Source organism: Falco biarmicus, chromosome 9, assembly GCF_023638135.1.
Source record: "Falco biarmicus isolate bFalBia1 chromosome 9, bFalBia1.pri, whole genome shotgun sequence".
Lineage (NCBI taxonomy): Eukaryota > Metazoa > Chordata > Aves > Falconiformes > Falconidae > Falco > Falco biarmicus.
Genome location: NC_079296.1, coordinates 26,804,233 through 26,825,336, shown reverse-complemented (window position 1 = coordinate 26,825,336; position 21,104 = coordinate 26,804,233). Strand labels below are relative to the sequence as shown.

The 21,104-nt window shown below is 55.0% G+C and overlaps 1 protein-coding gene across 1 annotated transcript; it reads left to right on the top strand.

Annotated features, from left to right (window-relative positions):
- Positions 1-521: 521 nt before the first annotated feature.
- LBX1 (ladybird homeobox 1) lies at positions 522-1,660 on the top strand. The gene is made up of 2 exons (XM_056352895.1): positions 522-846; positions 1,161-1,660. The coding sequence occupies exons 1-2, from the start codon at positions 522-524 to the stop codon at positions 1,658-1,660; spliced, it is 825 nt and encodes a 274-aa protein (XP_056208870.1).
- Positions 1,661-21,104: the final 19,444 nt, after the last annotated feature.

The window sequence follows — 21,104 nt, the reverse complement described above, 5'->3', positions numbered from 1 at the left end:
GGTCTCGGTGCGAGGGCTGCTCTCCCCCTCTCCGAAGTCTGCTTTTTAAATTTTTTCTTTTTTCCTTCTTTTTTTTTATTATTTTTTGGGGGAGTATTCGCTTGGGGGGGGGGAGGGTAGGAAAAGTGCTGCGATTTGGGGTGTTTCTTAAAATAGCAGCTGGGAAGAGGAAGAGAGGAGAGAGCGAGCGAACGGAGACTGAGGAGGAAGAGAGAGAAGGGGGGGGAAAATCCCCGACCCAAAACCCTGGGACAAGAGGTGCAGCAGGACCACCTCCCGGCGAGGGACCGACGGCAGCTCCGCTCCCGGCCTCAGCCCGCCGCCCTGCCCGCCCTGCCCGCCGCCCGACGTGGCTTTCCCCGGGAGGACCCGGGGCTCCTCCGCCGGAGTTGGAGGTGGGCTTCAACTTTTGCTCGCTGTCTCCGCCGCCGTCACCTCGCGGTCCCGCCGGGGGCTTCTCCCCGCGGCAGCGCATCCCCGTCGCGGGTGGGGAAGGCAGCCCCGCGCGGCCCGGCCCCACCATGACTTCCAAAGAAGAACCCAAGCCCTCCTCGGGGGAAGAACGGCGGCGGAGCCCCTTGGATCACCTCCCACCGCCGGCCAACTCCAACAAGCCCCTCACCCCCTTCAGCATCGAGGACATCCTCAACAAGCCTTCGGTGCGGAGGAGTTACACCCTCTGCGGAACGGCCCACCTCCTCTCCGCCGCCGAGAAGCACCCCCCGGCCGGGCTGCCCCTCTCCGGCCGGGCGCTGCTCTCCCAGACCTCGCCCCTCTGCGCCCTGGAAGAGCTGGCCAGCAAGACCTTCAAGGGGCTGGAAGTCAGCGTGCTGCAGGCGGCCGAAGGTAAGCCCCTCGCAGAGTGGGGGGATCCTCCCGCGGGTGGGTGCCCCGCTCCTCCCCACGGCCTTGTTTTCCTGCCCCCCCCCCTCCCCGCCCCCCCCCCATCTCCCGGGGTGCCGCACGGGGTGGGATGGGGGGGTCCCTGGGCGGCCGGTACCCGGCGGCATCCTCCCCCCGCGGCCCTCGGGGTGCAGGAGCAGCGGCTCTGCCCCGCTCTCCCCCCGACACCGACGAGGCAGGGGCGGGGGGGCTGGGGGCTGGGGCGTGGGGACGGGGGACGTGGGGAAAGCGGCGACAATCTGGCGGCTCGTCGGCAGGCAGGGACGGGATGACGATCTTCGGGCAGCGGCAAACGCCGAAGAAGCGTCGAAAGTCGCGGACGGCCTTCACCAACCACCAGATCTACGAGCTGGAGAAGCGGTTCCTCTACCAAAAATACCTGTCACCGGCGGACCGGGACCAGATCGCCCAGCAGCTGGGGCTCACCAACGCCCAGGTCATCACCTGGTTCCAGAACCGCCGCGCCAAGCTCAAGCGAGACCTGGAGGAGATGAAGGCCGACGTGGAATCGGCCAAAAAGCTGGGCCCCAACCCCGCCGTGGACATCGTGGCCTTGGCCGAGCTGGAGCCCAGCGCCGAGGGAAGGGGCAAGGCGCGGCCCGGGTCCTCGCCGCCGCCCCCCGCCGCCGCCCGGGAGCCCGGCGCCCCGCCGCCGCCCCGCCCCGCCTCGCCCCCCACGGAGCGGCCCCGCAGCCGCCGGGACAGCGAGGAGGAGGAGGAGGAGGAGGAGGACGTGGAGATCGACGTGGATGACTGAGGGGCGGCCGGCGGCCCCCCCACCCCCTCCCCGTCCCTCTCCCCCACCCCCCACCCCGACAGCTCCAAACCGGTACCCCCGGCCCCCATCCCGGCCCCGGCAGCGCGGCGAGGCGGCTGCTGCCCCTCGCTCGGAGCAATAAGCAATAGAAACCCACCACACACACACACACACAAAAAATTAATTTAGGGTAGACTCGATATCCCTCCGCCTGTCACATCTTCGGAATGGTGCAATTACGGACGGCTTCTGTATAAATATTTAAACGTATATATTGGATTTTTTTTCCTTCCCCCTTCTTTTTGAGGTTTTGATTATTTTTTTTAATAGCTATCAATGACGGTTATTTTATCTATGAGGGAGACGCGTAACCTTGGAATAAACTCGGCTTCCAACAGATGTTTGGGTAGGCAGTTGTTTTCAAAGACTTCCGAAACGAACCACTTTAGAGAAGATTTAAGTTAGACTTAAAAGGGCAACAGCAAAAATTAGCCACTTTCCTTTCCTTGCATGTTTCAGATGTGCACGAAGTATTTTTTTTTCCTTTTAAAAATATTTTTTTTCTTTCGCAATCTTGGGAACTTGGGGATGGGTTATAATGCAAGTTGAAAAATATATACTTTCTTTTTTTCCTAGAGCATAGAGGTTTGTCTCCAATGCAATTTCTGCCTCATTTTACCAATTAAAAGCTATTTTTACCATTTTCTGCTATTGTTGTGCTTTTATTGAAAAGCTGCCTTTCGTATTTTTGATATGAAGGTGGTAACAAAAAAAAAGAAAATAAAAAAAATCCTAGAATTATTTTTTACTCTTTTTAGAATTTTTGCATGCTACGGAAATAAAAAAGGACAAATCCCAAGATCAAAGCATTTAAATATTACACTATAAATTAAAAGAAATGTACAGATTTAAGACCTGTTTTTGTTTGAATTGTACAAATTTTAAAAGGCCTGCTATTTAAGTTCCGATAGGGACAATGTCGCTTTATTTACTGTCTCTTAGAATTGTACAGATAGCTCTTTTTTCCGATACAATAAAATCTTTACCATTTTAATATACTTTTAACGTCCTTCTTTGTGAACGAAAAAACGCTCTGCTGGTCCGAGGCTACGACAGGCTTCCCCCGCACCCAGGGATCTCCCATCCCAGTTGCATTTAAAGTTACTTTAACCGCAGGATCTGTGAGGAAAGTGACAGGGAAGGAGCACACAAGCAAGAACTTTATTTAGGTTGGGTGTTTTTTTTTTTTAAAAAAAAAGGTTAATGCCAGGTGGACGTTCGCAGGGGGAGAGCCCGGCGGATCGCGAAGGCGGGCGGCGCGGGAGCGCTGCCCGAGCGCGGGGGGGTGCGCGGTAGCGGCGGGAGCGGGGCCACCGGCACCCCCCACCCGCACCACCGCTCCCGCCTCCAGCGGGGCACTTCCAGCCCGGAATTAGAGAGGAAAGGCGGGGGTGGGATGGGTGAGGGGGAGTAAAAGAAAGAAAATACAGATCCAAGCAGAGGAGAAGGAGTTATCACCGCCTCGGACAAAAGGAGCGGGATGTGGGAGCGGGGGGGAGCTGCCCTCCGCCCGGCGGGCCAGACCTCCCGCTCCCGGGCAAAAGCGCTGCTGTGGCGATACGAGGATGCAAAATGTTTCATTTCCTCCCTTTCCTTTTTTTCTCTCACCCCCTCCTTTTCTTCCTTTTTTTTTTTTTTCCTTCTTTTTTTCTCCGCCAAAATTAAGGCTCTGCTGAATGTGTTTTCTCTTGGCAGCGTGACCTGCCTTTGGAGTCGAGCAACGTGTGTTTCTCTCTATTCTTTGCAAAATTTATGTGAGAAAGACAAATCTGGTATACAGTGGCAGAGATCGGCGGAAAAGTGTCCACATAAGACAGGGTTGGTTTGTGGGTTGGATTTTTTTTTTTTGGTCCAGTTTCTCCGAGGCTAAATAAATCTTTCTCCTCTTTGAGAATGGATGGGGTTGTAATTTTTAGCGTAAAGCATGAAAACTGGGGACAAATGAGCCCTCTTCTCTGAAGTGACAAGCGACAATGGAGCATATACAGCCTCCTGCGGTTCGCCATGCTGAAACAAGCGTGCCCCTCCGCAGCAGAGAGAAGGCGAGCGCTTGGAGACCATATGGTTTTTGAATTTTCTTCACAATTTCCAGACAATTTGATGGATTAGGTTAACCCTCCCTTCCACTGTTTAACTCCACAACAATGGGAGCAGAGCTGTTCTCCCTTCGTCGGGGCATCTGTGCGCTTCTATTCTTCTCTCTTTCTCTCTTGGTATTTGGAACAAGCCTATGAATTACAATGAAATTCACTTTTCTTTAGCATTATTTGGAAGAGCACTTGTTTTCCTCCACCTCCAGCCCCCACCCCGCCATCCTCTCTTTTTTTTAGTTGTTTGTTTTGGGGTTTTGTTTGTTTTGCTTTTTTTACCTCCGAGTGATAGCTTTGACTTCTGTCCAGATCTCTCGGAAAGCCTTCAATCTTGTCCTTAAGTGTTTTTATGCTAAACAGGCAAATCGTAAATGCTGAGAAACTGTGACATTTATGTGAAGATCTAGTTAAAGGGCTTTATTTGTTTTCTTTATCTGTTCTTCCCCCCCCCCCCCATTCCCTCTCCTCTTCCCCCTCCTCTCCTGTCCCCTCCCTCCCCCCAGTCTTTTATTCTTTTGTCTTGGAATGGATTTAATGAGGCTGCAAACACCACAATTCAATATAACCAAGAAATTAAAAAAAAAAAAAAAGGTGTCTGGGTGTATGGAAAATAGGCTGGGAGTTAATTTGGATTTCTGATCTATTGACTTCTGTGTGCAAAGAGGAGAGATGCCGGGCCGCCTTGCACCCGCAGAAGTTTACCACACGTGGCTGGGGCGGGTTAGTAAATAAAGCCTCCTCTCGAAGATTTGCAGCGTGTTAATTTGGCTCGCCCTCATTTCCAAATAGCTGGGATTTTGGTTATTTAATTTGCATATTGAAAAACAAAAGGGTTTCATTATTTAATTTTTTTAGCTTAAAAATGAAGCGCCGGCTTGTGCCCCTCCAATGCCATGCATTTTGAAACGCGCCGTTTCCTGGGATTACCTAGCTGGGTAGATTTATTGCTCGGGGTTTGCTCTCCCTCGAATTTTAGATACAGTCCGGAACTGGCTTTTTGTCACCCTTATTTTTAATTGCTCTTCTCTCTCTCTGTTTTGTTTCGTTGTGTTTTTTCCCCCCCCGCAGCAGAAGCAGGGACGCGGTGACAGCGCTGAATCGGGCCCTTCGGGGCTGACCCAGCCGCAGCCTTGGCCCCGCCGGCTCGGCGCGCTGCTGCGGGGCCGCGCTGCGGGCGGCGGGCAGGGCCCGCACCGGACTCCCCCCTGCCCGCCCCACACCCCTACATTGCCCTGGTCCTCTAAACCAGCCCGCCCTGGGGGCGGGAGTTCTGCCCCGCCGGCCTGGCCGCCGTCGGCCGCTCCGCTCCGGGGTCAGCGCTGCCCCAGAGAAGCGGGGAGCTGGGCCGGCACCCCCGGGACTTGCTGGCCGGGGGCACCCGGGTCAGCGGCCCCCTTGCCTGGCCTTCTCCGTGCCCCAGGTGCTTCCTGCGTGGATTCGCAGGGGAGACAGAGGCAGAGACAGTCCCGTTTTCCCACCCTCGGGCAAACCCGGAGTGTTTCCGAACTCCTCACCCCAGGCCCGGTGCTCCGTGCCCCGGGGACCGGCTCCCCGCGATTGCCCCCGTGGAGAGGTGGGTAGGGGGCAGGAGAGACCGGCCTTTCCCAAACGGATAAAACTGAAAAGGATCCGGATTCAAGCGATGAAGACGGGATTCCCGACGGGAAAAATAAAGGCATAAACCCGGGCAAGGAGGGTTGCGAAATCCCCCTCAGCTCCTGGCTCGGGGAGGTTTTCACCCGCAATTTGGCAAAAGGGTGTGCAGGAACATGGCGAGGGGTTCGCGGGAGCAGGCTGGAGGCCCTGAAGTCCCCCTGTCGCCCGCCCCGTCGGGGTCTGTGGTGCTCCGGATCCCCCCCCCCCCCCGTCGGGGCGGGCGTGGGCGCTGGGCACGGGCAGGTGCGGGACGGCGCAGCGCGGTGGTTGCGTTCGTGCCTCGGGCATGGCGACCCCCGGGGGGTCTCGGTCCAGCCCGCACCCTGGCCCACGCTGTTCCATCCCGGCAGAAACCCCATTTCTCAAACGCCGGAGCCTGCGCGCCCCCCCACATCCTCATCCCCATCCTTCATCCCCAAACCTGACACTGCCTTGGATTTCGTTTGGAGGTGGGAGGGAAGGGTAGAGGAGGTGGTGGTGGTGGTGGGGTATTGTCTGCTTGGAAATGCTACCCTTTGGGGTTTGGGGCTTTTTTAATATTTTTTTTTTTCTTTTTCCTGGAGGGGGGCATGGAAGAGATCCATATTTGATCTTGTTCACTTCACACAAAGCTCCCAGACGGAGAATAAAGCCCCCTCCTGAATTATCCAACAGGGCTAAAGCAGGTTGAGTCAGTGAAATTCAGTTCCTTATTTTATGAGGTGTCAGGGCTGATGTCGAATATGGCAACGATAACTAATACTACAGTCTGAGGGACCAGAACGTGGTAATTAATCCCTAAGACTTAAGTGTATTTTAGTTCAGGAGAAAAAAAATCACTAATTCAATCGTCCGGAAAATTGAAGTTTGATGCATGAGTCTCTGCTGAAAGGAAAGGCTTTTTCTTCCCTATTCTGGGGTTGGGGCAGGAATCGCAGGCTTTCTCCTCTGCTCCCCGGAAAGGCCCCGGTACCGGGCCGGTACCCGCCCGCCCCCGACCCAGGCGCACCGGGGGTTGGCACACGGCGGACGGGCACGCTCGGACCCGGGGGGACACAGGGCACTCCACCCTTCCCTCCGCACCCCGCACCGCCCTTCTCGCCCTCCTCCTGCAGCAGGCACGACATATTCGCGGCCATGTCGCGACTGTCCCTTCATGTCGCGACAGGCGGAAATGCTGTCGGGCAGAGCCGCGCGCCCCGGTCGCGTTGGAGGCCGCCCAGCCCGGGCCCTTCCAGCCGCCCTGAGCCGCGGGGGCTCCGCTCTGGCCACCCTCTGCCCCCATACCTCCGGCGGCGGGGCCGGTGGGGCCTTCAGCGTCTGGCCTGCCGCTTCCCCGGCCCCGGGACAGGGCCCGTGTTTGCTCTCGGCTCTGCGGCAGCCGGGCGGGCACCGGTGGGCCCGACCCCCGGCCCCTCGATCTGTGCGCCGCGGGAGCAGCCCGGGCAGGGGCCAGGGAAGGGAAGGCTCCCGGCGCTGCGCTACTGACGGGGCCGCACTCGCTACGGTCATCCCCACCGGCCCGAGCATCCGTCTCCGCGCCGCCCGGCCCCAGGCATCCTTCAGCCTTTTTAAGCTCCGGCCTCTCCTCCAAGCCAAAACGGGGACGCCCCGTCGGGCCGCTCCTGCCACCGCGTCTTGCCGGCCTCTCACCCGCCCGGGGGGGCCTGGCGGGTCCGTCCACCCTCACGGGCCGTGCTGGCAACCCCGGGGTGCCCCTGGGGTCTGGGCGCCCCTTCTGCGACGAGGGGCGGCGCTTGCTTCGTGCGCACCGGCGGCCGGGCCCTGTGCTCTCCCCTTCCGGGGGACCCCAGGGCGGGTGGCGAGCAGGGGGCTAGCAGAGCCCCAGGCCATCACCCCGACCTGCCTGGCGGGGCTGTCTCCCGCAGCGGGGCTTGTGCCCCGACCTGTACCCACCCCAGGCCCGGCTCCCCCCTAGGACGTCCCCAGTGTGGGGGGACAGAGCCCAGGCGCCCAGGGGAATTGCCCGCAGTCCTGTTGTATAGGTCATACGGAAAGGCGGCAGCATGACGTCATCAACGCTCACGGTGACATCATCACCCGTCACAGTAAAGGCAAGTGGCCTTCGGAGCAGAGCCCCCGAGGGGGCTGCCGTGGGTGCCGAGCGAAGCGAGCCAGTGTGTGGGGGTCCCGTACCTCCTGGCACCGCTCTCTCAAGGCGCGAGGGAGCGGGAGGGCTGCCCGGGGGGCTGCCCGCTGGCGGGTGTCCTCTGCCGGCAGCGCTCCGGCCCCTGCCCGGCCCTCGATCCCTGCCCGGCCCCCGTGTCCGGCCCTCCTGCCCGTCCCTCCTGCCCGCGGCGCCGCGGCGTGCGCGCCCCGGCGCGCCCGCTCCGCAGGTCTGCTCGCTGTGCACATCGCTACACGGAGCCGGACCCGGGCCAGGGGTGCCTGCGAGGGGGTGTAAACACGTGCCCAGGCCGTACCGGTAACACGTGTAAGGCAGCATCTATACCCCCACCCACACAGCGACAAACCGCACACAGTCGCAGCACTTTTGTGTTCCCCCCGCCCCGCGCTAGCCAGCGTGCCTCTGGGAGGCAGAGCCCGGCAGCACTGCCCGCTCGGCGCTGGGGCAACAGCGGCACCGGGGTGCCGGAGCAGACCCCCGCTCGCCGGGACGGAGCGGCATCCCCCTGCCGCTCGGAGGGGCCCTGCGGAGCCGCGCACCGGTGGGCTCGGCCGGCGCCGCATCAGCCCACTCGGGCTGGAGGAGGGGAGAAGCAAACGGGGAGAGGAGAAAAAATAATTGCATATTTAATGAGGTGCTCAGCAAAAGGAGGTTTTCCTGGGATGGCACCGGCGGCGGGCTGGGTGGTGGGGCCGCCGCTGTGCTGCACACCCACCCGCGTCCGCCGGCTCACACGCAGAAACCACCGTGTGCTGGAGTCGTTATCATTTTTGTTAACTTTTTATCGACTGTTTGCTAGATGGCATGTCACTAAAGTGTATGATTTGAGATGAAAAATTAGACAGATTAACCCGAGGGGAGAGCCTGATTGATTACTAAATAGGATCAATTTGAAAGTTTTAGTCATAACGTTTCTGTAGAGCCCCTTAATACTTCAAACTTCAATTTTACGGGCTATTGAACTAAGCATGTTCCTGACAAAATTGATATATGTATTAATTTGCTTTAACTGTTGATTAATTACTCTCCACTGAAAGAATTATATGGAGCTGTTTGCCTCAGATTTGCATATTAATCAAATTCTAGTTGATAATTCAGTTGGTGCTATGGATCTGAAGATGGGAGGGGGCCGAGCCAGGGCAGGGCTTGCAGGAGAGAGAGAGGTATAAATATATATATATATCGCTACCTCTGCTTCCTCCCCAGGTTTTCCATCTCCAGTCCCCTCTCTCCCCACCCCTGTGCTCCCCTCACTGCTTAGCTGCCAGTTAGTGCATTAAAATCAAAGATGCAGAACGCGTTACCCTGGCTATTTGGTGAAAACAGAAATTGCCTGTCCGGTTTTTATGATGTTCTCAGCCTGAGAAGGCTGCACTTTAATGCGTCCTGTCAACATGTCTGGGATTTAAAGGGAAAACGGCACAATTTAGCGCTGGGTAATTAATGACAGGGTGCCCCAGCCTTTCGGATGGCACCAGCGCCCTCAGCCCGCCCCAGTCTGATGCCCTGCCCGGGGGGAGCAGCCCCGGCTGCCGGCGCCCAGCCTCGGCGGGCTGAGAGACGGTGTATTTCTTGCCTGCTGGAAGGGAGAGGGCTACAGAGCCGCTGTTCCTAAATGGCGAGCAAATTAACAGGAGAATAAAATTAATTGGAGAGGCTCTGGCTCGCCATGCAAGGAGGAAGGATAACGGTGTGGGAATTGGGGAGGTGTCTTGGGGGGGGGTGTCTCGCACGGCGGGTGATGCTCCCTGAACCGGCTCCCCCACTCCCCCCGCTGCGCATCCCGCCCGGTACCGGCCCGGCCCGATCGGCCACCGGCAGCCAGGAGGTGGGCGCCGATGGACACGGGGAAATAAATATTTACTGGTGTGCGCGCAGCTATGCCCGCCCGGAGACCCCGCTTCCTTCCACCTCCCCTTTCCTCCCCACCCCCGTGTCCATCCGTCCGTCCGTCCAGCCTTCCAGCCGGAGCATCCCTGCAACCCTGACTCCCTACCCGAGCCTCTGTCTTTTCGTAACACCGAAATCCCGACATGCCCTCGCTGTAGATTGCGGGGGTCTAACTATATAAACTTCCCCCCCCCCCAAATAAAAAAATATATGGATTCAAAGGGTAACAGTGTAATTAAAACCAGATAATTAATGAGACAATATTCCTACAGCTTACATCTTTAATGAACAAAACCCTTCAGGGCCAACGTGCTTTTCCAGGCTCATTAAAGAGAATAAAGTTGTGGGGCTTATGTACTTCCCAGTGTGTTAATAATAAACCAGCAGTGTATGCTTTAAAAAAACGTAAGAGCTGATGCTTTCCACACCTTGAAAGAGCCTCTCAGAGCCTTCTGCTGCGCTTTAAATATTTTAAATGCAAAGTAAGGTACAAGGGATGCTACGAATCCCCCCTCCCGTTGTATTCGAGGGGCTGCGCAGCAAAGCACTCTGCTGATTCCGCGCCTTTTAAACAGACCTAAAATGCAGACAAGGAAGAAAGGAAAAAACCAGCAACTGTTCCCTGCAACCGCATCTTGCAAACTTTCTGGAACTCTTCTTCGCTTTTTCTCTCTTTCCCTCCCTCTCTCCCTCCTCTCCTTGGTGCTGTTTGGCTTCGGGAACGCGCAGCCACCCAGGCACGTACAAAATCCCGTTGTTTATTTCCAAATATATTTAAGAAAATAACAGCCCTGGGTTTAATGCTGAGAATATACAGCCTGTATCTGCTGTGCGCTTCTATACATTTAAGCTTCTTGTTCACTCCCAGATCCTTCCTGTGGAAGCTCCCGAGGTAATATTTCCTTTTTAATACTTTGCAAGCTTCTAACTCAAATTGTTATTGCTTCACATTTTTAAAGTTTACTTAGCAAAAGGCCCGGCTAACGTGAGCTGCTTGCAAGCTCGGAGAGAGACGAAAGGGCCTTGCCTTCAGCTACACTCTGCAAATGTGAAGGGATAGGGGCTTTTAGGGATGAGTTATACTGCAATCAGCTTAGTAAATCTGCATGCAGAAAGGATGCTAATTAGTCTTAATAGTCTACCAATATGCCCCAAGACTGGAGACACAACAACGTAAATCTGCTACCGATAAATATTTTTAATTGTTAAATTTACTGGAAAGAAAAGTGTATTTTCCGTAGCAAACGTGGAGGATGCGGCGGGGCCGGGCTGCGTCACGACACGCTCCGCTCCTCGGAGGGGCCAGGGGCAGGCAGAGCCACCCCACTCCCCCGGCCGGGGACCCCGGGCCGCCCCGATCCCTGGCTCGCCCCCACCCCCACCCCCCCAGCCCGGCCCGCCGGGAGGGAGGGGGAGCGCCTACTTAGATTGTGCTTGGTGAAATTAGTGATGTATCACGTTAATTACCAGTGTGATCTTAAAATGGTTGCAGGCCCAAGGAAAATTAATGGAAATCCAAATTCTAATTATGTGGCTGGTGTTAAAGAGTTGAACTAAATACCCAGGAAGGGAAATTGGATGATAATGTGGAAATATGCTACATTTTCTGGCTGCTTCTGGTTATTGCATCATGAAGCCTAATAAATGCATTAACGGAGATACCGCTGGAGGGTGATCTTTGGGGGAGACAAAGGGGTCTGTGTGGTGGTGCCCAGGATAACTGCGAAAAACAGTGAAGAAATTCCGAGATCTGCTAATTCTGCTCCATCTTTGCCCCCAGGGAAAGGCTTGCCCTGCCGAACGGGTGCGGCCCCAGCCCCGTGTGCTGGAGGCGCAAGGAGGCAGGGATGGGAGAGCCGGAACCCTCGGGGGAATCGGGGAAGCGCCCGGAGCGAGGCTGCAGCCCCATCGCCGTGGGCCGGCTCCCCCCACCTGCCCCCTCACGCCTGGGGCGCTGCCCCCCTTACAAGTGGGGAAACTGAGTCACGGTCACATTTCCCTCCGAGCTGCACCTTCCTGGTCCCCCTCCACCCGCCTCGTAGTCACCCAGCAATGGAGGACTAATTAATTATCACAATTAAGCTTTCGGGATCCGGGGCTGAAACCCGGAGGGGTTGCGGAGAAAAGCCGGGGGGGGGACACACGACACCGAGTGCGGCAATGTGTGTCGCGCCCGACCCACGCGTGTCCCCGGGGACGGAGGGCAAAAACACCTTCCCACAGGCTTAACCCTTCCCTCGCCGGCCGTCTCGGGGTCCCGGGTTTCAGCTGTAAGATCTCAGCCTCATCCATCACCGAGTTAAAAAAAAAATAAAAATCAAGAGGGAAACCAATACAGACAAACACATCAAGACTCAAGAGTGGCGACCCTTGGAAAAGGCAGGGTCCAACCAGATATGAATCATTTTTCTTTGCATACTTTAAAGGAATTACTAGTGATATGCACGGCTGTCACTGCAAACTACATTTATGGATTTGCAAGTCATTTCCATAAATCAGCTGCATTGGATCCATCAGAAGAGCAAAGCCCGGCGTCGGTGCGAAGATGATGGAGCTCTCTTTGAACGTATAATGAAGTGTTCCAAGGGCTGCAGTTATTTTTCTGCTTGTTAAGGATTTTTTTTGGAAGGGGGAGGGGGGCCTTTTCGAATTTGATTTTAAATTAAAACGTCGCCAAGAGATGTTTTATTGGTGATCACCCTTATGATAAATTTATGCTTCAATAATTACTTTTCACGGGATATCGATTTCCTCTGGCAAAAGCCTTTCTCCCTCCTTCCCAACCCCTGTCTCCCATTTCCCGAATAAGACAATGCTCCCCCCCCCGCCCCCCCGGGGACAGCTCCACAGGCAGGGACACGGGTGGGCCTGGGGGAGCCAAGCGACCGCGGCAAGGAAGGGAGCCGGGGGCGGGGGCTGAAGTTCACACGTGAGCAGCTCGGTGAGGGAAGGAGCCCCGTGCCCGGTCCTTCATTGCTCCCCAGACCCTTCCCAAGGCCAACAAGGCCCCAGATTGAGGTGGGGGGCTTCCCCCGACTTGGGGAGGGGGTGTCCTTCAGAGAGATGCAGGCAGCCTCCAAGGCTGCAGCGAAACCCCCCTGTTCTGAGGTGTCCTGACTGCTGGGGAGATGGGCTGCTGCTCCACAGCCTCCCCTCCCCGGCCTCCACCTCCCCCTAAATCCAGAGCAAACCTCCCTGTGAGACTGCAGTTGGTGCCAGCAGCCTGCAAGTGAGGGGAGTTCCTGTGCCCCTCTACCGCGGGTGACAGCTTGGTGAGTGACTGCCCATCCTGCTGTGTCCCCCAGGGCCCGTGCTTACCCCGGCTGGCTGGGAGCCCCTATGTACCCTTTCTCGTGCCTGGCCCGGGAAGGAGAGCAGGCTGCCCAGCACACGACAAAGGGAAGGTCCCACTGCACCAGGCCCATAACCCCCAGGATCACAAGTGCTCTGAATGGTGTCCCAGTCTGCAAATGCACCCCCTGCCAGGGACCCTGCTGCTCCCTCTACACCACCCACTGCAAGCCCATCCTCCCCAACACCAGTCCCACTTCTCTCATCTTACAGACCCACTAGCCTGCTGTTGGAAACACATCCAGGGCACTCGGGCAGATGCAGAGGGTCTGTGACCGGGTTCATAGCCCAAAGCAATGCCCAGGTCACGCTGAACCAGGACCAGCTTGTTGCACTAATGCTCCTTACCTTCAAAAACGTTATTATTACAACCAGGCTGGAGTTTTCCAAGATGTCGAATACATCCAAATAAATCACTTCTGATCTGTCCTTTCCTGACAAAGCCAATATTACTCTCAGCTCCCCCGCCCTCCTCCATTTGTTATGGAAATAACTTTCCCCTTGGAAGGGACTCACACCATGCTCAGAGGACAGAGCAGTGAGAACAGGACAGCACAGGGCAAGACACCACAGAAACTTTGAGCCTGTGCCGACTCCCTCTGAGGACCTGTTCACAGGGTTTTCCTCACTTTACACTATTAGCTGGCTGCTATTCCCCTTTACTTTTTGGGAAAAAAAAAAGTAAATGGTCCTTTCCTTGGGAGCAGGTGTATTTGGTGGAAAAGTGATGCGACTGTGAGCGTGAGGCTTGCTGGTTGTGGAGAGGCCACTCAACCCTTAATGCCAGCCCACGCTCAGGAGGGGTTTGCTGGTGTTGGCAGCTCATGTCCTAGCTCCCACAGTAAAACTCACATGTACCAACACGTGGGTGGATAGATCATCTTGTCCTCTGTTTGTTTTTTATTTTAAAGCAGGGAATTAGAAGAGTGCACAGCGCTGTCTCCATCCCCAAAACCCCAACGCCAAACCCAAGCACTCCAGCAGCCAGCCAGGGCAGGGATATGGTCACCCATGTGCTGAGAGAGGAGGGAGGCCTGTGGGCATGATCAGAGGAGGTGGGACCAGGGCAGGAGAGCGGAGCCCAGGGCACCCCGCACACCCCTGCCTTGCCGGGCCTGGCTTTGCAGCGAGGCTGGAGGAGGCAGCGTGCACCCTGCAGGGCTACAGCCTCGGCCAGGCATGGAGGGGGTCTTCCAGCTGCTTGTGGTGCCCCTGCTTTTAGCTGCCATGGGGCACAGGAGGGAATACACCTTTTTTTTTCTCTGGAGTGTCCCTGGCAGGAACTCCTTTTTAATGCAGCCGGGACCAGTCATTCCTCCCCAAATTCTTGTATGATGCCAAAGATGGAGCAGCCACAGTACTGGTGTGGGCTAAGCTGGAGAACTCTAAATCCATCACAGAGATCGGGGCAAAACCCAGACCCATGAGCAGCTGGGGAGGAGGAATGGGCTGTCCTGTCCCGCTCCCTCTCCCTCAGCTTCTGGTAAGCGTTGGCCTCTGCTCTTGGCAGGACCTGAAGCACCTTCATCACACACCATCCCTCGGCCACCTCCTGCTCCAGGTGCCTCCTCGGCAGAGCAGGCCGAGCTGCCAAGACCTGAAATTCAGGCTGCCCCCTGGGGATCGCGCAGTTAGCCCAGGCTGCTGGATTTCCTGCCTCGCCGTTGTCCCACCTTTAGGCGATCCCTTCTCCAGGCTCACCTCACCACATCCTTACGGCAAACCCGTGGGCATCCCGACGCCGCTTTGCTCCGGACAGCGGAGGGAGCTGGGGGGGAGGGACGACGGGGGCGGGGTGTCGGGGGTCCGGGCGGGGGTCCGGCGGGGGTCCCTGCCGCCGGTGCCGCTGCCGCCTCCCCCGCGCGGCGGTGCGGGCGCGCCGCTGCCGCCCTGCCCGGCTCTCAAAGCTTAGGCGAGGGGGACCTCTGCAGGCAGCGCCGCCGCCGCCGCCCCCGGCCCCCGAACACGGCTGCCCACCACACCTTGCGCCCCCCCGAACACGGCTGCCCACCTCCTGCCAGGCGTTTTGGGTAGGCGAAACCCCCCTTCTAAAGGTTAAAAATCTATAAAGCGGAAGGGGTTTGCGAGCAAACGGCTTCGTAGCATCCCTTCTGCTGCTACGTGACCAGTTGCTTTGCGTCCCACAGAGAAATCCCGTAGTATTTTCCCAGGGCTCTTGACACTACTGATGGCAGACACCGTGTGAAGAACCATGTTGCCCCCCTCATTCCCCCTACCAGGAGCTGAGGAAGCAGGGTGCTTACCTATCCCTGCAATATAGGCTGAAGGGTGAAACCCATCCCCTGGTTTGCCATGATTTCAGAGGATTAGTGCTAATAACAAAGTGGCAGCAGTGCCACAGATCTGGGTGACAAGAGGGAAGGTCAAAGCCAGGCACAAGGTTAGAACTGACCATTCTGAGAAACAGTGGGGCAGCAGGGAAGAAGCAGGCAGCTCCTCCTAGGTGGTCCCATGTGCATCATGCATGCCCCTCAGCCCCTGTCCCCCCAAATCTAAATGTCTTGTTGAATTTCAGCCAAAATGTGATGAGAGACATGATGAATTAAGGAAATTCAGTCCCTGGATGTTTCAAACCCTGCTGCCCTGGGCAGCTGAACTTTGGAGCGCTCCCTTGTGTGTGTGCAGAGCTCCTCTGCAGCCCACGTCACTGCTAGCAGAAACTCTTTTGCCTCCTGTTTCACCCTCAGAGCTAGGAGGGTTTCAGGGTTCCTGGGTCACTGTGTGCCAGCTGACAGGGCTTTACACCTGGAACGAGCCCTCTGACTCCCCCGCCTATGGCCCATCCCAAATCTTCCAGCTGCTGAAGTGTTAGGAGCTGCTTTATCCTGCCCCACAGTTACAGCCACTGCAGAACTGGGATGAGCCCACTGCCCTGCGTGGCCCCATGGCACAAAGTTGCCTTGCCAAATGACTTTGCCTTCCTTTGGTACTGTCAGTCTGCATTTCCACAGGCAGCAAAGGCTTTTTAGGGCACCTGGAGCAGCTTTGAACCCATCACATTGCCAAATGAAAATGCTGGCCCACTCTCCCAGCAGCAGCAGGGCGTACTGGCTGGGTAGCAGCACTGTGCTTGGTTATTGATGCATGTGATGCCATTGCATGGCCACCCCACCCACAGAGCCAGGTCGCAAGCACATCCCAGACTTTAACCCACTTCTCTGTAACCCATTCCAAAATGCAGCAAACCACCCAAACCATCAGTGTTTGGTGTCAACCAAACAGTCAGTGTCCCCCCTTCGCTGGCCAAGGGGTCCTATGAGCTGCCAGCATGAAGTGCTACATATGTGCTGACCCTGCAGCTGATGGACAAACACCCTGTCCCCACATTATTTTCTGCTCTTGGTTACATGGGTGCCAGTGACACCCCGAGGTACTGGACCTGCCTCTGAATCGCACAAATGAATATTATGGTCACTTTACTTCCAGTGAGGGAGTTTCAGAAGATTAATATTTTGAAGGAAAATATCATGATGGGCAACATTTTTTCATAGAAGTATTTAAGCCTTGAGTGTAAGGGGTGTCACAAGTCACATTCCTTTATGCTCATGCTGGCGGCTCCCCCAGGTGTCCTGTGCTTGCACATCCCCTTCCACAGGCACCCACATCCATGCCAGAGATGCCTGGTGGGGCATTAGAAGAGAGGGAGCCAGAGTCTCCTTGGAGTGGAAGTTAAGGCTAAGGAGCAATGGACACAGGGAGCAATGGACACGAATTGCATCGAGGAAAACTGATTAGATATTAGGAAAAGAAACTTTCCACGCGAAGAGTAGTCAAATACTGGACCAGGGGTCAGACTTTGGGGTCATTAGACATTCAAAGGTCGACTGAACTGAGCAACCTGATGTAGCAGCAGTGAGCCCTGCTCAGAGAGAGGGCTGGATGAGAGACTTCCTGAGGTCGCTTCCAGATCTGAATTACGCCGTGATGCAATGATGATGCAAACAAACCCTTGGCTGCTGCTCCTGCATCCCCCTCATCCATCAGTGCTTTCCAGCACAGCAAAATAAACCGGAGCAGCCAAGCAACTTCCAAGCCCATCAACACAAGCAGCAATGTACAGCCAATGTCACACAGTCTATAATCAGCTGCTATTTCTCATTTCTTAAAATCATATTATTTTATGATCCACTAATGCATTTCCCAAATAGTCCCATTTGTTCTTCACCTAATTCAACCATAGCCCTTAATTGTTTGATACTAATAGGTTTCATTTCTCTCACTTCCATCTCTCTTTCTTTGCCCTGCAGGGGAATCAGCTGTGACACCCATGAGCAAGGTTGCAAAACAACTTCTGCCTTCATTCCTTGTGCCGTGCCCATCCCAGGGTGCAGAAACCACGGCCAAGGGGGAGAGAATTTGCCCTACTTGTTCCCTGAACATTCCAAAGGAAAGCAAAAGGGTAGTTAGTGCTGCCAGATGTAAAAACACAGACAGGATCATCCCAAAGTGAGAAGAAATAATAATTACCTGATAACTTGGTTTGCCACCAGGACCACCCCCACCATGTAACTGATGTCTGGAGTGAGACAGCCAAGGCTTGGCTCTGAAGCACCTCACTTGGTGACAAGTCTCCTGGTCAAAACCCTTTTGCAATGGGTTTGGTGATAAGAAAGTTGAAGGACTCCCCAGGGAAAGCTTCCCAGCCCCTCCTGCCCTCCATTCTGCTGTGTCACGGCCCTTGACTTTGATGCCTTCTCCTTCACAGCAGGAGGATGAGGATTATTTTCTAGAGAAGGGGCTGGAAAGAAGGGGGTTGGGCAGGAGAACTGGGTGAGGGAAATGGGGCAGGTATTCTGCCATCTGCAAACATGGCTGGAGCCTGTGCACACAGCGTAGGCTATGTTTTGCTCCTCTCTCAACTGACGTTCCCAAGGCAAGGCATGAGAGCTCATCGATGCTCCCTGAAAGGAACCCAATTTCTTGCCTTGTGGCAAGAGGCTGCTTGTGAGGTTCTCCCAGTGACCTTGGCTGGTCTTCAGAGCCCCCCAGACTCAACCAGAGGCAGCCCTGATGCTGCAAAACACACAGGGTAGGCTCAGTACCTCACAGCACCGTGGGTGCTCGCCTGGTCAGGACAGGACTGGGGGTTCCATGCAGCTTCCTATTGGGTGTGGGTCTGGTGCACACTGGGCACGGGAGTCCATCCACAGGCTGTGGCAAATGACTACCTAGATCTTTGTTATTCCCAAGCCTTGGCTCTCACACAAGGCAGGAATCTCCTTTCAAAGGAATAATGCCCAAGAAAATCCATTTCTTAGACAGTGATCCAGAAGGCAAAAGGCTCATGGCAGCCCCAGAGGTGGTGGAGTTCACTCATATTCTTCTCATTCTGCAACAAATTAAAAAACCAAAACTGATGGTCTGATTTTGATGGAGTATTCCACAAGTCTGATAATTGTTTTCCCATTAATCCTTGCTTTTGAAAGTTGAGCTGGATTTTGGTTGGAATAGTTCTGAAACTATCAGGTTAAGAGGTGTGGCTTGCTACAGCGGAAAGGTGCAGGGGACTAGCTAGGGCATGTGCTAACTCTCCAGGTCACAGGAAAATGTCCCCAGTTAAGTTATTTCTCACCTGCCTCCTGCCCCTGCATCAGAAACAGCTCTAAATATCACTTCTCCCTGCCTGGCAGCAAGAGAGAGAAGCAGCAGCATCTGTTGGCAGCAGAGGGGCTGCAGCTGAGAAGGGTGGGTGCTCAATGTCCCAGGGACCTTCTCATTCAGTTTTGGTAGAATAACCCTAAAATTAACCAGTTCTAATTGATGGGAAGAGCAGAGAGTTTTGAAAAGCTGTGTCTTAATGAGAATATTTCTTCTCTTTTTCTCTCAAAGCTAAGGAGCTGCCTGTCCTAACCAGGGCAGGTGGAGAAAGAGAGACAAAAAGGTCTGTCAGGAGAGGATTAGCTGGAGCAGAGCCTGCCTCCGAGCAAGACAGAGGGCAAGGCGACCTTGCAAAGCCTGTCTGGGCTATTTTCTAGAGCTCTGGGAGGAAGATTGTAAAGCCAGTAGTGACAGAGGAGAGCTGCATTAAGAGAGGAAATTAATTTTGCTCTAATGCCTGCTGCTGCTGTTGCTTACGCAGTGATGAACAGTGGCTGCCTCTAGCCCTGAAATCCTGAAATCCCCCAGCTGTCCCCATCCCCACCAAGCATGAGCACGTCAAACACAGGCTTTTTAATACCAGGAGGGTCCTTGCTCTGTGGCCTACTGGGAAGTGTAGTTCAGTGCCTGCATGGCCATTTTGGAGCAGCCCTTGCTCCCTCTGGTTTGCAGAGTCTGAGTTTGGAGCAGGAAAGTTTGGGAGGTAGGGTTGGGATGGCTACTTGGGTCCATTTGCTGCTTGCATTGGTTGACCATGCTGCTCTGGAGTGTGGGACCATAAAATATTCTGTCTTTGCTGGGGAGTCTGAGGGAAAGAGCTGTGGGATGCCCTTTCTGGCATGCTGATCTGCAGCCCCAACAGAGAAAGAAAATCTTGGTAGTGAGGGGCTTGCAAAATCCCAAATCCCACCCCCAGCAGAAATGAGCGTAAGTGCAAGAAAATGGGAGGCAAGGCTGGAAATAAGGCGTGTGGTTGGAGGCTGTACCGGATGGGGATGAGTGTCCAGGGCTGCTGCAGTGCGGGCTACCCTGAGCTTGTGCCTGCATGCCCCGCTGAGTCAGGGCAGCAGCAGTGGGGTTAGCTCAGCTTTCCTGAGGGATCGGCTCACACCTACATGTCATCCATGGAAGCAAAAGTGAGCACAGTGCTTCAAACCCTGCATGCCAGGGTGGTGAGGGGGAGAGCAAGCAGTGGACTTCTGGGGTTCAAATGCCTTAGAGATGCACAAAAGGCTGCAGGAGAAGAAGAGGGTAGGAAGAGCTTGGCCATCTATCCACAGACGTTGGATATGACCGTGTGTCTAACTCTGGCAAACCCAGCAAATCCCCAGCACATGGCAAGAAAGAGATGACTTTGCATACTCAAGTCTGGGGCACACCTTGAAGAATGTGAGACTGGCTGGGTTTGGGGGTGTTTCAAACCACATGTGAAAACTGAACCGCCTGCATTTCTTCACAAGACTTGTTTTGTTTCCACCAAAGTTTTCTTTCTTTCGGTAAGGAGATGTGAGTTGTATCCAGACTGCACCTCCCCATTTTCCTCCTCAAAATAATAATAGCCTCATTTGCTAAAGGCACTATTAGGGTATTAAGTGAAAATGAATTAAGTTTAATTCAATTGTTATTTTAGGAGCTTTGCCTCGTCAGGGTTTTGCAAAGCTTCATTCTTCCACTCACTGGAGACCAGCTTTAACACGCCCCTGCTGAGTTGTTGCTGCAAGCCACAAACCCATCACGCTGGGAGTTTTACTTAATGCTAAGGGTTGGATTTTATTTTGCTTAATGTCAGAATCTGCCTGCCATGCTGCTAGGGGAGAGGCAGAGACTGGTTAGCTCAAGTCCATCATACTCAGAAATACAAGTGACTGTCTGGCTGGTGGTTTCTTAGACAAAACCCCAGTGCTTATTTGTTCAGGAAGCACCATGTCACTGCTCCTCTGTTTCAGAGAGGCTTCACCCATTTGTTGCATCTGATCCCATCTCCTGGATCTTCTCTATCCACTGCAGTGTGCTTTGGACCGCCAGCACGTAGATTGAGAGCTGCCAGGAGTAGGAAGAGCTGGAGATGGATTAGTCTTCATCTACAGAGCACTCTTCTTGCTTGTGCTTTGCTCTTTGGATTGACTTCAAATGCAACAGAACAGCCCTGGAGAGCATCAGGGCCTGCCCTGGTCAGGAACTGTTCCCCATCTCCAGGGAGGCATCAGCTCCACCCAAACCAAAGACAAACTTTGGAAAGGGGGAAAAGAGGAGAGAAGAAGGAGAAAAAGCAGAGGCAGAGGGACCTGGACTATCCTGGCCTGATACCCGTGCCTTTGGTGTGTGACAGGCAGGCTACTGGGTGCCCTTAACCATGTGGGGTTTGATACAGCACTTGGAGAAAATTTACACCCCTGCACAGAGCAGGGGGATGAGGGAGAATGTGACTCAGAGGGGTAAGAAGAGGGGCTCACCTTCCCCCAAAGCCCGTCAAAAGGACATTTCAGATGAGTTGTCAGCCCCCATAGCTTGTACAGTTGAGCTGTGAGATCCATTGCATCCCTTCTTCCTTCCCCTCTGGTTCCTATAGCAGAGAGGGAGAAGGGAGGACAAGACCCCGAAGATAAATGCCCACACATGGTGCTGGGACAGCTCGGTGTTGGCGGCAGCA